At 44.4% G+C, this 13,067-nt stretch overlaps 1 protein-coding gene across 3 annotated transcripts; it reads right to left on the reverse strand.

The window, feature by feature from the left end:
- Positions 1-21: 21 nt before the first annotated feature.
- LOC111955607 (protein phosphatase 1 regulatory subunit 36) lies at positions 22-12,295 on the reverse strand. 3 transcript variants are annotated; one of them, XM_023975825.3, is made up of 13 exons: positions 12,212-12,295; positions 11,495-11,582; positions 11,299-11,343; positions 10,078-10,142; positions 9,805-9,891; positions 9,483-9,613; positions 5,411-5,480; positions 4,139-4,237; positions 3,845-3,985; positions 3,549-3,591; positions 2,847-3,073; positions 1,962-2,156; positions 22-367 (listed from the first exon to the last, which is right to left on the reverse strand). In XM_023975825.3, exons 2-13 carry the CDS (start codon positions 11,564-11,566, stop codon positions 103-105), a joined length of 1,440 nt encoding a protein of 479 aa, XP_023831593.1. In that variant the 5' UTR covers positions 11,567-11,582; positions 12,212-12,295; the 3' UTR covers positions 22-102. The 3 variants fall into 3 exon arrangements, with proteins under 3 accessions (XP_023831593.1, XP_070292475.1, XP_070292476.1); XM_070436374.1 differs by lacking the exon at positions 12,212-12,295 and having other exon boundaries at positions 11,495-11,641; XM_070436375.1 differs by lacking the exons at positions 11,299-11,343; positions 11,495-11,582; positions 12,212-12,295 and adding an exon at positions 10,390-10,510 and having other exon boundaries at positions 23-367.
- Positions 12,296-13,067: the final 772 nt, after the last annotated feature.

Consider the following 13,067-nt stretch of genomic DNA (forward strand, 5'->3'; position numbering starts at 1 on the left):
ATTGAAGGCCAATTATGAAACAAAGAGAGACTAATGATACATCATTTTATATGTTTTTGTTCTTTTTTTATTGGTCAAATTTTGGGGGACGCGCACATACTCTCACTCTGTGTCTGAGGACACTCCCTCTGTGGTGGCCCGTGAGATGACTGTATTGGCGCGGCTGAGGCTGCCGCGTTGGTCCACTGCTGATGCGACAGGTCTCTGAGCCATGAAGGTGYTCTTACTGCTTTGAACATGGACGCCGGAGTCTTCATCATCGTCATCCTCATCATCTTCCTCCTCCTCCTCGTCTTCGTTGTTGGCTCCCTGGGGCATGAGGGTGGTGCAGCTGAACTGGCTCAGAGGCTTCCCCAGAATCCCAAAGCTAGAAAAACAGATTTCAAAGTTCAAACATACACTCTTAGAAAAAAAGGTGCTATCTAGAATCTAAAAGGAGAACCCTTTGAATTTTGAATTGTTGGTTCCAGGTAGAACCCTCTTGAGTTCCATGTAGAAGCCTTTACACACAGGGTTCTACATGGAACCCAAAAGAGTTATGGTGATGGAGAGTTATGGTGTCACCTAYGGTGACAGCCATTTTTTCTAAGAGTGTAGCAGACATAAGTTCAGGGGTGTGGAAATACAGTGCTGTGAACGTTAACTTCATGTACAAGAGATATTCATACATTTTTGAGGGACAATTAAAGTTCAATAGAATGTTTGTAGTGTATATTATCAATCTCTTACACATATAGTTTGTTATTTTCATTCAACCTTCTGATATACTTTGTATCACTCAAAATGTCATGCTTTTGCCTCTAACCCTATGATACTCTTTTCCACCTTCTCCTCCCTCCTTAATCCTCCTCGGTTCTTGGCCCTCTTCTCTTCCCTCTAAACACCAAGTCACTCGGCTCCGTCATATCCTCACATGTTCTCTCCTATCATTGCTATGCAGATGACACAAAACTACTTTTCTCCTTCCCCCCTTCGACACTCAGGTGGCGACACGCATCTCTGCGTGCCTGGCAGATATCTCAGCTTTGATGTCGGCCCACCACCTCAAGCTCACCCTCGACCAGACGGAGTTGCTCTTCCTCCCGGGGAAGGCCTGCCTGCTCAAAGACCTCTTCATCACGGTTGACAACTCCACAGTGTCGCCTTCCCAGAGTGCAAAGAACCTTGGCGTGACCCGGGACAACACCCTGTTGTTCTCTGCAAACATCAAAGCAGTGATGCAGGTTCATGCTCTACAACATCCGTAGAGAACGACCCTACCTCACACAGGAATCGGTGCAGGTCCTAATCCAGACACTTGTCATCTCCCGTCTGGACTACTGCAACACGCTGTTGGCTGGGCTCCCCGCTTGTGCCATCAAATCACTGCAACTTATCCAGAAAGCTGCAGCCTGCCTGGTTTTCAACCTTCCCAAGTTTGCCCATGTCACCCCGCTCCTCCGCACACTCCACTGGCTTCCAGTCGAAACTCGCATCCACCTCAAGACCATGCTGCTTGCCTACGGAGCAGCAAGAGGAACTGCCCCCCCCCCCACCACCACCTTCAGTCTATGCTCAAACCCTACACCCCAACCTGAGCACTCCGTTCTGCCACCTCTGGTCTCTTGGTTCTCCCACCCCTCCGGGAGGGCAGTTCCCGCTCAGCCCAGTCCAAGTCATTCTCTGTCCTGGCACCTTCCCCCTAAAGCTAGGACAGCAGAGTGTACTTACTATGCCTGTGATATGTGGTTGTCCCACCTCGCTATCTTAAGAATGCACTAACTGTAAGTCGCTCTGGATAAGAGTGTCTGCTAAATGACTAAAATGTAAATGTAAAATGTATATAGCAAACATATTCCTTCCCTAGCCTGGTCCCRGACCTTACTAACAGTTGGTGTGACAATGACCATAGGAGTTGGCAAGACAGCACATACAGATCTGGGATGGGGCTATTCCCTCCCTGTGCTGTGACTGTTAGCTACCTGACAGAGGCCAGCTGCTCTTTGAGCTCCTCCATCAGAGTCTCTGGGTTACACAGCTTGGCCTGGCTCGGCTTCCTGGGTCTGTASCGGCGGAACAGATGAGGAGCCTCCTCCCGCGGATATGGCAGCAGGGACACCATGACCGGGGAGCGCTGGGTCACGATCTTACTCAAGGCCGGACGMCGCTGGGACTTCCTGGGGTCAAAGGTTAAAGGTCAAAGGACGAGAAGCAGAAGACTGAGGACCAATTCCAAGCTGGCGCCTATTCCCTAGGGCCTAGGCACTAGATATTAATTGATTTAGATTTGGGCATTAGAGAGAAGAGTCATTAGGTGCAATCCTACAGTGGAAGGACAAAATCTCACAAGTCATACTCTAGAATTTCCTTAAGCCGGGAGAAAATGAATGAAAGTGAAATACCAGAGCATGTCATTCTAATAGCAAATATTATAAATATATATAGATATCAACAAAATAAACTCCCCACAGATGATTAATTTGGTTCTACTTATGGAGTGCAGACTTCAAGACCAACTTGGCCTAGACCTGACAGCATAAGAGCAATAGACCTGAAACCGCTTACAGAACTGTCAGTCATCTGTCAGATGTTGGGAGCTGACATAAAAYGGCCTGTCACTCTTATCTGACAAGTCATGAATCTGTCTCAGTCAATCCTATGGTCTGGGAGCTAGATAGACAGCATTCAAGCAGAGATGGCTTTGCAGCCTAAACCATKTTGTTCTTTACTGCAACATATCATGTCAGTCAGTCACTTAAGCTAGTAGAAACTATTGTCCGGAAAAACATTTTTAAAAATGACTCAAAATGGGAGCCGATAGATAGCAACGCATGCACCACCCCATCCTTCCCCCACTCCCCACACACCTTTGCTCTGGGGCGTTGTGGCTCTGTGTGTGCACTTTGGGCTCAGTCTGTCCCTCTTTGGTGGAGGTGTCCTGGGCCAGGGTGTCCTCTGTGGCATCTATCCTGGTCCTGAGGGCGGGGTTGAAGGTGTCAGAACGCAGCAGGCGCCCCACCTCCTCCTGTATGCCCCTCAGGTCCTTCCTACTGAACGTTACCCACGCCACGTAGCAGAAGAAGCTGTACAGACACTGGTGTAGATAGGACAGATTACAGAGATGAGATGCTACAGTTGCATTTGATGTCGGCCATTTGTTAATATCTAATGCTGATGGCTCCATCCTCTGGAGATAATAATAATAATAATAATAATGTTTAGGCCTGTTCATTAATTTAATCATTCATTTATTCATCCAGCCATTCAGGCAGTCAGCCAGCCAGCAAGCCAGTAATTAATTCAAGGTGCTAAAGTTGCGTCTGGGTCTGTGTCACATCATCATTCTTTTTTTTCCAAAATACATTTACAAACGTCAAAAAAGCTATTCTGGTACTAGATGCAGGCACACAGGGTGCTGAGTTACCCTAAAATAACCCTGTTACACTATACCACCACCTCTGGTTAAACAGTACTGCCTGTCAAAGCAGTAGCCTCTGTTGGGTGAACATCTCCTCTGGAATACACAGTCGCAAAAGTCAAATCACAGTCCTGTGGTGTTCGGTACTAACCTCATACAACCGCCTGTCTTTGTAGGTCAATGACACACGGCTCCTGTAGAAACAAAGCACTTAAAGTGATAGTTTAACGCAGCAAGTGAAATGTTTTGTGCATGGAGGTTAGGCCGCTACTCACAATTTCTGGATGTATTAGATGTTGTGTATAATCTATGTATATTATTCTGAATATAGGCTTCGCGTTGGATCTAAGGTATCTGTTTAATAACCAAATGTGTATCTATTCCCTTGACTTTTGTCACTTCCCCTCCTTGCCCCTGCAGAGCCAAAATGGAGGCGAGGTGACTGACCTGCCACAGGCCATGTGGTGCTGCTGGGACAGGCCCAGGCCCAGGACCAGGCTGGAGTAGCAGAAGGCCAGCTGCTTCTGGGCCAGCTCCACCTTAGCAAGGGTCTCCGCCATCACCTGCTTCTCTGTGATACTCTGCTCACTGACACAAATCAATACATTATAGAGAGGCAAAGTCATGAGAAACATCAATATATGCAAATTAAGAGTCTCAAGTCTATATAAAATGGTAATTAATGTAAACACACASATACATACACACAAACACACACGGCACAATGAGTATGGTACTGACGCCATGAGAGGCTTGGGCTTCTTCTCCAGAGAYTTCCTCTCAAAGTAACAGGACAGGTAGAGCAGGAGGGCAGCCAGGAACTCATCCAGCTCTCTGCTCCTAAACACACACACACAGGGCAATGTCTAAGAGCAATCATAAAGCCTAAGCAATATACACTACCGTTCAAAAGTTTGGGGTCACTTAGAAATATCCTTGTTTTRGAAAGAAAAGCACATTTTTTTATCCATTAAAATAACATCAAATTGATCAGAAATACAGTGTAGACATTGTTAATGTTGTAAATTACTATTGAAGCTGGAAACGGCWGTTTTKTTATGGAATATCTACATAGGCGTTCAGAGGCCCATTATCAGCAACCATCACTCTCTGTGTTCCAATGGCACGTTGTGTTAGCTAATCCAAGTTTATAATTTTAAAAGGCTAATTGATCATTAGAAAACYCTTTTTCAATTATGTTAGCACAGCTGAAAACTGTTGTCCTGATTAAAGAAGAAAGAAAACTGGCCTTCTTTAGACTAGTTGAGAATCTGGAACATCGGCATTTGAGGGTTCGATTACAGGCTCAAAATGGCCAGAAACAAATGATTTTCTTCTGAAACTCCTCGGTCTATTCTTGTTCTGAGAAATTAAGGCTATTCCATGTGAGAAATTGCCAAGAAACTGAAGATCTCGTACAATGCTGTGTAATACTCCCTTCACAGAACTGTCTGGGAGGCCCCGGTGCACAACTGAGCAAGAGAACAAGTACATTAGTGTCTAGTTTAAGAAACAGATGCCTCACAAGTCCTCAACTGCCAGCTTCATTAAATGGTACCCGCAATACAACAGTYTCAAAATGATTTTCTAATGATCAATTAGCCTTTTAAAATTATAAACTTGGATAAGCTAACACAACGTGCCATTGGAACACAGGAATGATGGTTGCTGATAATGGGACTCTGTACGCCTATGTAGATATTCCATTAAAAAATCTGCCGTTTCCAGCTACAATAGTCATTTACAACATTAACAATGTCTACACTGTATTTCTGATCAATTTGATGTTATTTTAATGGACAAAAAAATGTGCTTTTCTTTCAAAAACAAGGACATTTCTAAGTGACCCCAAACTTTTGAACGGTAGTGTACGTAAATGGATGTAGCATGGATTGAAAACATAGCCGTAAAGAAAGGTTAGTGTGTGTGTGAGAGGGATTGAGAGAGAGAGGCAGACAGACGGACAGACAAGAGAGAGAAGGGAGATATACTGTGCAGTGGGTGCTTCCTTACTTCAACACAGACAGGAAGCAAAGTGGAATGGGGAGTGCATCATTCTCCTGCAGCAAACTGAGTGCCACCTCTGCAACACAGACAGACATACATACAGTGCCTTCAGAAAGTATTCATACCCCTTGACTTATTCCATAATGACAAAGTGAAAACATAATTTTAGAAATGTCTGCAAATTTATTGAAAATGAAATACAGAAATACCTATTTCACAGTATTCACACCCCTGAGTCAATACTTTGTAGAATCMCMTTTGGCCGCGATTACAGCTGTAGATATGGCCTTATGTTTTAGGTTGTTGTCTTGCTGAAAGGTGAATTCATCTCCCAGTGTCTGGTGGAAAGCAAACTGAACCAGGTTTTCGTCTAGGATTTTGCCGGTGCTTAGCACCATTCTTATCCTAAAAAACGTCCCAGTCCTTATTAACGATTACAAGTATACCCATAACATGATGCAGCCAACACTATGCTAGAAAGTATGGAGAGTAGTAGTCAGTAATGTGTTGTAATGGATTTGCCACAAACATACCACTTTGTATTCAGGACAAAAAGTGAATTGCTTTGTCACATTTTTTGCAGTATTACTTTAGTGCCTTGTTGCAAAAAGGATGCATGTTTTGGAATATTTKTATTYTGTACAGGCTTCCTTCTTTACAAAAAAAATTGAAAAACATATTTCCACTTTGATACTATTTGTGTAAACCACTGACAAAAAAATATTCTCAATTCAATCCATTTTAAATTCAGGTTGTAACACAAAAAAATGTGGAAAAAGTCAAGAGGTGTGAATACTTTCTGACGGCAAAATCCTAGAGGATAACCTGGTTCAGTCTGCTTTCCAGCAGATACTGGGAGACGAATTSACCTTTCAGCAGGACAATAACCAAAAACACAAGGCCAAATATACACTGGAGTTGCTTACCAAGACGACATTGAATGTTTCTGAGTGGCCTAGTTACAGTTACGACTTAAATCGACTTAAAAAATGGTTGTCTAGCAATGATCAACAACCAACTTGACAGACCTTGAAGAATTAAAAAAATAATAATGTGCAAATAGTGTACAATTCAGGTGTGCAAAGCTCTTAGAGACTTACCCAGAAAGACTCACAGATGTAATCGCTGCCAAAGGTGATGCTAACATATATTGCCCTGATAAGTTCCTTTCCTGAGGATGGCTCACCTCTCACAGTTCTGGGTGTGGGTCTCACAGTTCTGGGTGACTTTAACCTCCCCACGTCTACCTCTGACTCATTCCTCTCTGCCTCCTTCTTTCCACTCCTCTCCTCTTTTGACCTCACCCTCTCACCTTCCCCCCCTACTCACAAGGCAGGCAATACGCTTGATCTCATCTTTACTAGATGCTGTTCTTCCACTAATCTCACTGCAACTCCCCTCCAAGTCTCCGACCACTACCTTGTATCCTTTTCCCTCTCGCTCTCATCCAACACTTCCCACACTGCCCCTCCTCGGATGGTATCGCGCCGTCCAACCTCGCTCTCTCTCCCCGCTACTCTCTCCTCTTCCATCCTATCATCTCTTCCCTCTGCTCAAACTTCTCCAACCTATCTCCTGATTCTGCCTCCTCAACCCTCCTCTCCTCCCTTTCTGCATCCTTTGACTCTCTATGTCCCTATCCTCCAGGCCGGCTCGGTCCTCCCCTCCTGCTCCGTGGCTCGACGACTCACTGCGAGCTCACAGAACAGGGTCCGCGGCAGCCGAGCGGAAATGGAGGAAAACTCGCCTCCCTGCGGACCTGGCATCCTTTCACTCCCTCCTCTCTACATTCTCCTCTTCTGTCTCTGCTGCTAAAGCCACTTTCTACCACTCTAAATCCAAGCATCTGCCTCTAACCCTAGGAAGCTCTTTGCCACCTTCTCTCCCTCCTGAATCTCCTCCCTCTCCCCCTCCTCCCTCTCTGCGGATGACTTCGTCAACCATTTTGAAAAGAAGGTCGACGACATCCGATCCTCGTTTGCTAAGTCAAACGACACCGCTGGTTCTGCTCACACTGCCCTACCCTGTGCTTTGACCTCTTTCTCCCCTCTCTCTCCAGATGAAATCTCGCGTCTTGTGACGGCCGGCCGCCCAACAACCTGCCCGCTTGACCCTATCCTCTCTCCAGACCATTTCCGGAGACCTTCCCTTACCTCACCTCGCTCATCAACTCATCCTTGACCGCTGGCTACGTCCCTTCCGTCTTCAAGAGAGCGAGAGTTGCACCCTTCTGAAAAAACCTACACTCGATCCCTCCGATGTCAACAACTACAGACCAGTATCCCTTCTTCTTTTCTCTCCAAAACTCTTGAACGTGCCGTCCTTGGCCAGCTCTCCTGCTATCTCTCTCAGAATGACCTTCTTGATCCAAATCAGTCAGGTTTCAAGACTAGTCATTCAACTGAGACTGCTCTTCTCTGTGTCACGGAGGCGCTCCGCACTGCTAAAGCTAACTCTCTCTCCTCTGCTCTCATCCTTCTAGACTATCGGCTGCCTTTGATACTGTGAACCATCAGATCCTCCTCTCCACCCTCTCCGAGCTGGGCATCTCCGGCGCGGCGGCCACGCTTGGATTGCGTCCTACCTGACAGGTCGCTCCTACCAGGTGGCGTGGCGAGAATCTGTCTCCGCACCACGTGCTCTCACCACTAGTGTCCCCCAGGGCTCTGTTCTAGGCCTCTCCTATTCTCGCTATACACCAAGTCACTTGGCTCTGTCATATCCTCACATGGCCTCTCCTATCATTGCTATGCAGACGACACACAATTAATCTTCTCCTTTCCCCCTCTGATAACCAGGTGGCGAATCGCATCTCTGCATGTCTGGCAGACATATCAGTGTGGATGACGGATCACCACCTCAAGCTGAACCTCGGCAAGACGGAGCTGCTCTTCCTCCCGGGGAAGGACTGCCCGTTCCATGATCTCGCCACACGGTTGACAACTCCATTGTGTCCTCCTCCCAGAGCGCTAAGAACCTTGGCGTGATCCTGGACAACACCCTGTCGTTCTCAACTCACACAAGGCGGTGACCCGTTCCTGTAGGTTCATGCTCTACAACATTCGCAGAGTACGACCCTGCCTCACACAGAAGCGCGCAGGTCCTAATCCAGGCACTTGTTCATCTCCCGTCTGGATTACTGCAACTCGCTGTTGGCTGGGCTCCCTGCCTGTGCCATTAAACCCCTACAACTCATCCAGAACGCCGCAGCCCGTCTGGTGTTCAACCTTCCCAAGTTCTCTCACGTCACCCCGCTCCTCCGCTCTCTCCACTGGCTTCCAGTTGAAGCTCGCATCCGCTACAAGACCATGGTGCTTGCCTACGGAGCTGTGAGGGGAACGGCACCTCCGTACATTCAGGCTCTGATCAGGCCCTACACCAAACAAGGGCACTGCGTTCATCCACCTCTGGCCTGCTCGCCTCCCTACCTCTGAGGAAGTCAGTTCCCGCTCAGCCAGTCAAAACTGTTCGCTGCTCTGGCACCCCAATGGTGGAACAAACTCCCTCACGACGCCAGGTCAGCGGAGTCAATCACCACCTTCCGGAGACACCTGAAACCCCACCTCTTTAAGGAATACCTAGGATAGGATAAAGTAATCCTCCTAACCCCCCCTCCCGCTTAAAAGAGTTAGATGCACTATTGTAAAGTGGTTTGTTCCACTGGTATCATAAGGTGAATGCACCAATTTGTAAGTCGCTCTGGATAAGAGCGTCTGCTAAATKACTTAAATGTAAATGTAAATGTATTGAATCAGGGGTGTGAATATAAATGAGATATTTCTGTATTTAATTTTCAATAAATGTGCAAACATTTATAAAAACATGTTTTCACCTTGTCATTGTGGAGTATTGTGTGTAAATGGGTGGGAGGGAAAAAATGATTTAATCCATTTTGAATTCAGGCTGTAACACAAMAAAATGTGGAGTAAGTCAAGGACTATGAATACTTTCTGAAGGCACTGTACATACTGTACATACAAACAGACAGACAGAGAAAAACCATATATTCAACTAATCTGCTGTAAAGGATGTGTTCTATAACATAGATCGGKATTGTGTATGACCGACCAACACCTACGTTTCACATCCTCGATGGTCACATAGTCCCTCTGACCCCGTTTTACTGAGGACTTGTAGGCATTGAGTTGAGCAGGACCCACAGTCTTCCTGCTGCTTTGTCCCCCCCTCTTGGCCGATGACTGTGTTTGCCTACAAATAATAGACAGAAAAGTATTTGTTGAAAGAGTTCAGAACACAGTAATGCCCTTAATTATGTGTCAATCAAGGATACATATCACTTGTAATATAATAAATGCTCTATCTATTAATATCATTGCTAGTTGAACAGCATGGATAGGAAAAGTGCTGTTGGCTTAGGCTAGAAATGAATAGCTAGCTACCTCTCCGGGCGCTTGCTGGCAAGATCTTGAAAATTGACAGGTTTAGTCTTTTTTCTCTTTTCTTTTACCTCCACAGATGTATTCAAACTGAAAATAAAAGGACGAGAAAGGAGTTAAATACTTATCAACAGGTGCTTACTCAATGATAAGTGAATTAGATAATAAAATACATCCATATACACCCGCAAATAATAGTGCGAAAACGTTTGCACAAAAATAGGTCCAGAAAGTATTTAAACATTTGCTACTGCTATAGCTGCCCATTAACGTTACCTGGTGAACTCGAGGGCTTGGGTTTCATCATTCCAGTTCCATCGCCCAGGTGGAGGTATGCTGATCTGTCATATGAAATAGCCATTGTCATTACTTTAAAGTGAATCACTGACACGTTCACGATCGAGCGTCATTATTGCAGCAACGGGTGTACACTTGTTAAAATGTTGCACTCGAGCTCTCTCAGGCAGCTGCTACATCTGTATCTGTTTGTTGTTCTATTTGTAGCACATCGTACAATTGCTACATTGTGACATTCGCTAAAACTCAACGGCAACATTGGGCCACCCTTGTCACATTTAACAAACGTACCGTTTCCTTTTGTGGTTTCGGCATTTCTCCTTTCTAAAATTAAGCTTATTTTCGTCCCTGATACCCTCGCTATGTTTACTAAAAATGTAGGTCTAGTATCTAGGCAACAGCCAATCGGGTCTATGTGACAGCACGTGAAAAGAAGGAAGCGCATAATCCAATGCAGTACCCTGGTGTGGCTAATCGGATGTTTGCAATGAGGTAGCCTATGCATTTCAAGACCGTTCAGAATCAGTATAACAATTACTATGGAGTATCTAATGTATCTAAAGTTTCTAAAAGTTCCTTGCCTTCACTGTAGAGAAATGTTTTCAATAAGACAAAATATCTATGATAGAAATATGATACAAACTAACAATAAAAAGCAAAGGCAATATGTCTGCAATTTTATATTAAAATGAAATTCAGTTCATTTTCCATATGAAAGAATTGACTTGGCATATTTCGACATTAGGTCATTTCCAAACTGTCAACAAAGCTAATAACAATACATCAAATACAATAACAGAACACCAAATATCCTGACAATCATTTTCAATGCACTATGTCTCTCAGATATCGCTCCCTGTAGTCTCAGAGAAGCCCATTAAATCAGGTTTGAGGCCTTTGGTGTGAGGAGATKAAYTCTCTCTATGAAGACATCCAAGCCCCATTCCTTATCCTGAACCTCTGGGAGAGCATTTGAAGACTGTATAAGCTTAGTACCACAACTCCTCCCTGGAATACATGAAAAGAAAATACCATAAAACTACCTTACCACAATTCTCTCGTACAATATCTACTTATACTCCATTCAATTGGTTTCTATGTTAAATATCAAATTCAGTTCAATGACGGATATAAAAAAAAGTCAGTAAGCGTAATAAAGGTATTATCAATGACAAATGTAATTGTATTCATAAAACTCACTGAAAAGTCTGTTAACTTCCTCATCGGGCACATAAAATGGAGAACCTATAGGGAGGTGTTAAAGAATGATAATGGGAGGTTAATGACATACATGCATACTGTACTGTTTGTTTGAATCAATATGTTACACTTGCATGAATCTAGAATGAATGGAAGACCAATAGAATTTCCTCTGTTATTTCAGGAAACATCGTACCTTTGAACAATACAGGATTGTATTAAAAAAAGTGTCCAAGTGGTATCGGCAGTCCTTGTCCATTAACGACATGATCAGTGCTGCATACCTGTAGCATACAGTGAACAACAGACAGAACTTATAATGTGTCAAAACAATCTGTGCTTTCTTGTTGAATCACAGAGGGAAGTCCAGCTCATGTGGTCATGCTTTTCTCTGTCCCGTGGGTTGATGGCCACCAAGGAGCCTCTGTCCAAAATCCCTCCAAACTCACCCTCAATGGCACTGTTAAAAACCAAACATTCATAGATTTAGAAAACTTGAATGTTACTCTTTAACAGGTAGCCTAGTGGTTAGAGTTTTGGACTAGTAACTGGAAGGTTGCAAGATCGAATCCCTGAGCTGACAGGGTAAAAATCTGTCATACTGCCCCTGAACAAGGCAGTTAACCCACTGTTCCTAGGCTGTCATTGAAAATAAGAATTTGGTCTTAATTGACTTGCCTAGTTAAATAAAGGTATACTTTTTTTTTTAGGAAATGGGTTACTGTTCAAATAATCTTTAGCTGGAGAATTTGTATAGGTCACACTGGTACAAGGATATCTTTCCATCTGAGCTCTGTGAAAGAAAGGCACATTTTCAGTGAAGGCATAATCAATCTGAAGTGATTACGTAGAGGGACAATCAAAATAGATTGGTCCTCAGAATGTCAACTGAAGAGCATCGTTTTCCTCATACCTTGTAAACCTTGGCAGTAGGTATAGCTGGGACCACTTCTTCACTGTAGGTCAACTTCTGATCTCCATCTAAGCTATATCCAACAACTGAGTGCCCCCTGTCTGTAAGCATATGTATCAACAGGTAGGAGAAGAGAATTCAGTCATGTGCAAGTGCTTGCCAAATACAAAAATAGAACAAAAATATTATTATTTATTTATGTTTTCTTGTTGAATTTCACCCACCTACCATTTCATATCAACAGCTTTCCCACAGAGGGAAGAAAAAACAGACTCCCTTCTGTCCACACAGAACCTTGTCAATATAGCTCTCCAACATCCTATTAGAGATGCGTTCGTAAATTCACTCTTGCTATCTACTCCGATTTCRGAGCACTCTCGTKTGAGTGTGCCAGAGCGCAGAATAACTGATGAATTTATGAACGCACAACGCCAGTTGAATATGATCGGTGTCATTAAACGTCGGCAAAAAAAACACAATTAAATTATTGCCAGCAGCACAGTGACAGTCATCAATGCTCTAGAAAGCATGAAATCAGCCTAACCAGTTCTGCTATGGCGAGTAAAGTGGTCAGAGTGAGGTGTTCTCTCATTTGTGTCTAGAAGTAGTTAGCAAGCTAGCCAGCTTTACCAGTCAGCTTGGGTGCTTGACTGCAGTTGTGAGGTCAGAACACTCGGATCAACCCCAACTCCTCCGCCAGAGCGTCCAGTGTGCGCTCTGAACGCTCAGAGAGTGAAACGCTCTGAACTTACAAACAGACAATATGACAATGCTCTTAATTTACGAACGCCTAGAGCACACTCTGGCCGCTCTCTGGAACCGCAGAGTGAATTTACGAACAAACAGCAATGTTGTA

The sequence above is a fragment of the Salvelinus sp. IW2-2015 genome, linkage group LG31 (assembly GCF_002910315.2).
Source record: "Salvelinus sp. IW2-2015 linkage group LG31, ASM291031v2, whole genome shotgun sequence".
NCBI classification, from domain to species: Eukaryota; Metazoa; Chordata; class Actinopteri; order Salmoniformes; family Salmonidae; genus Salvelinus; species Salvelinus sp. IW2-2015.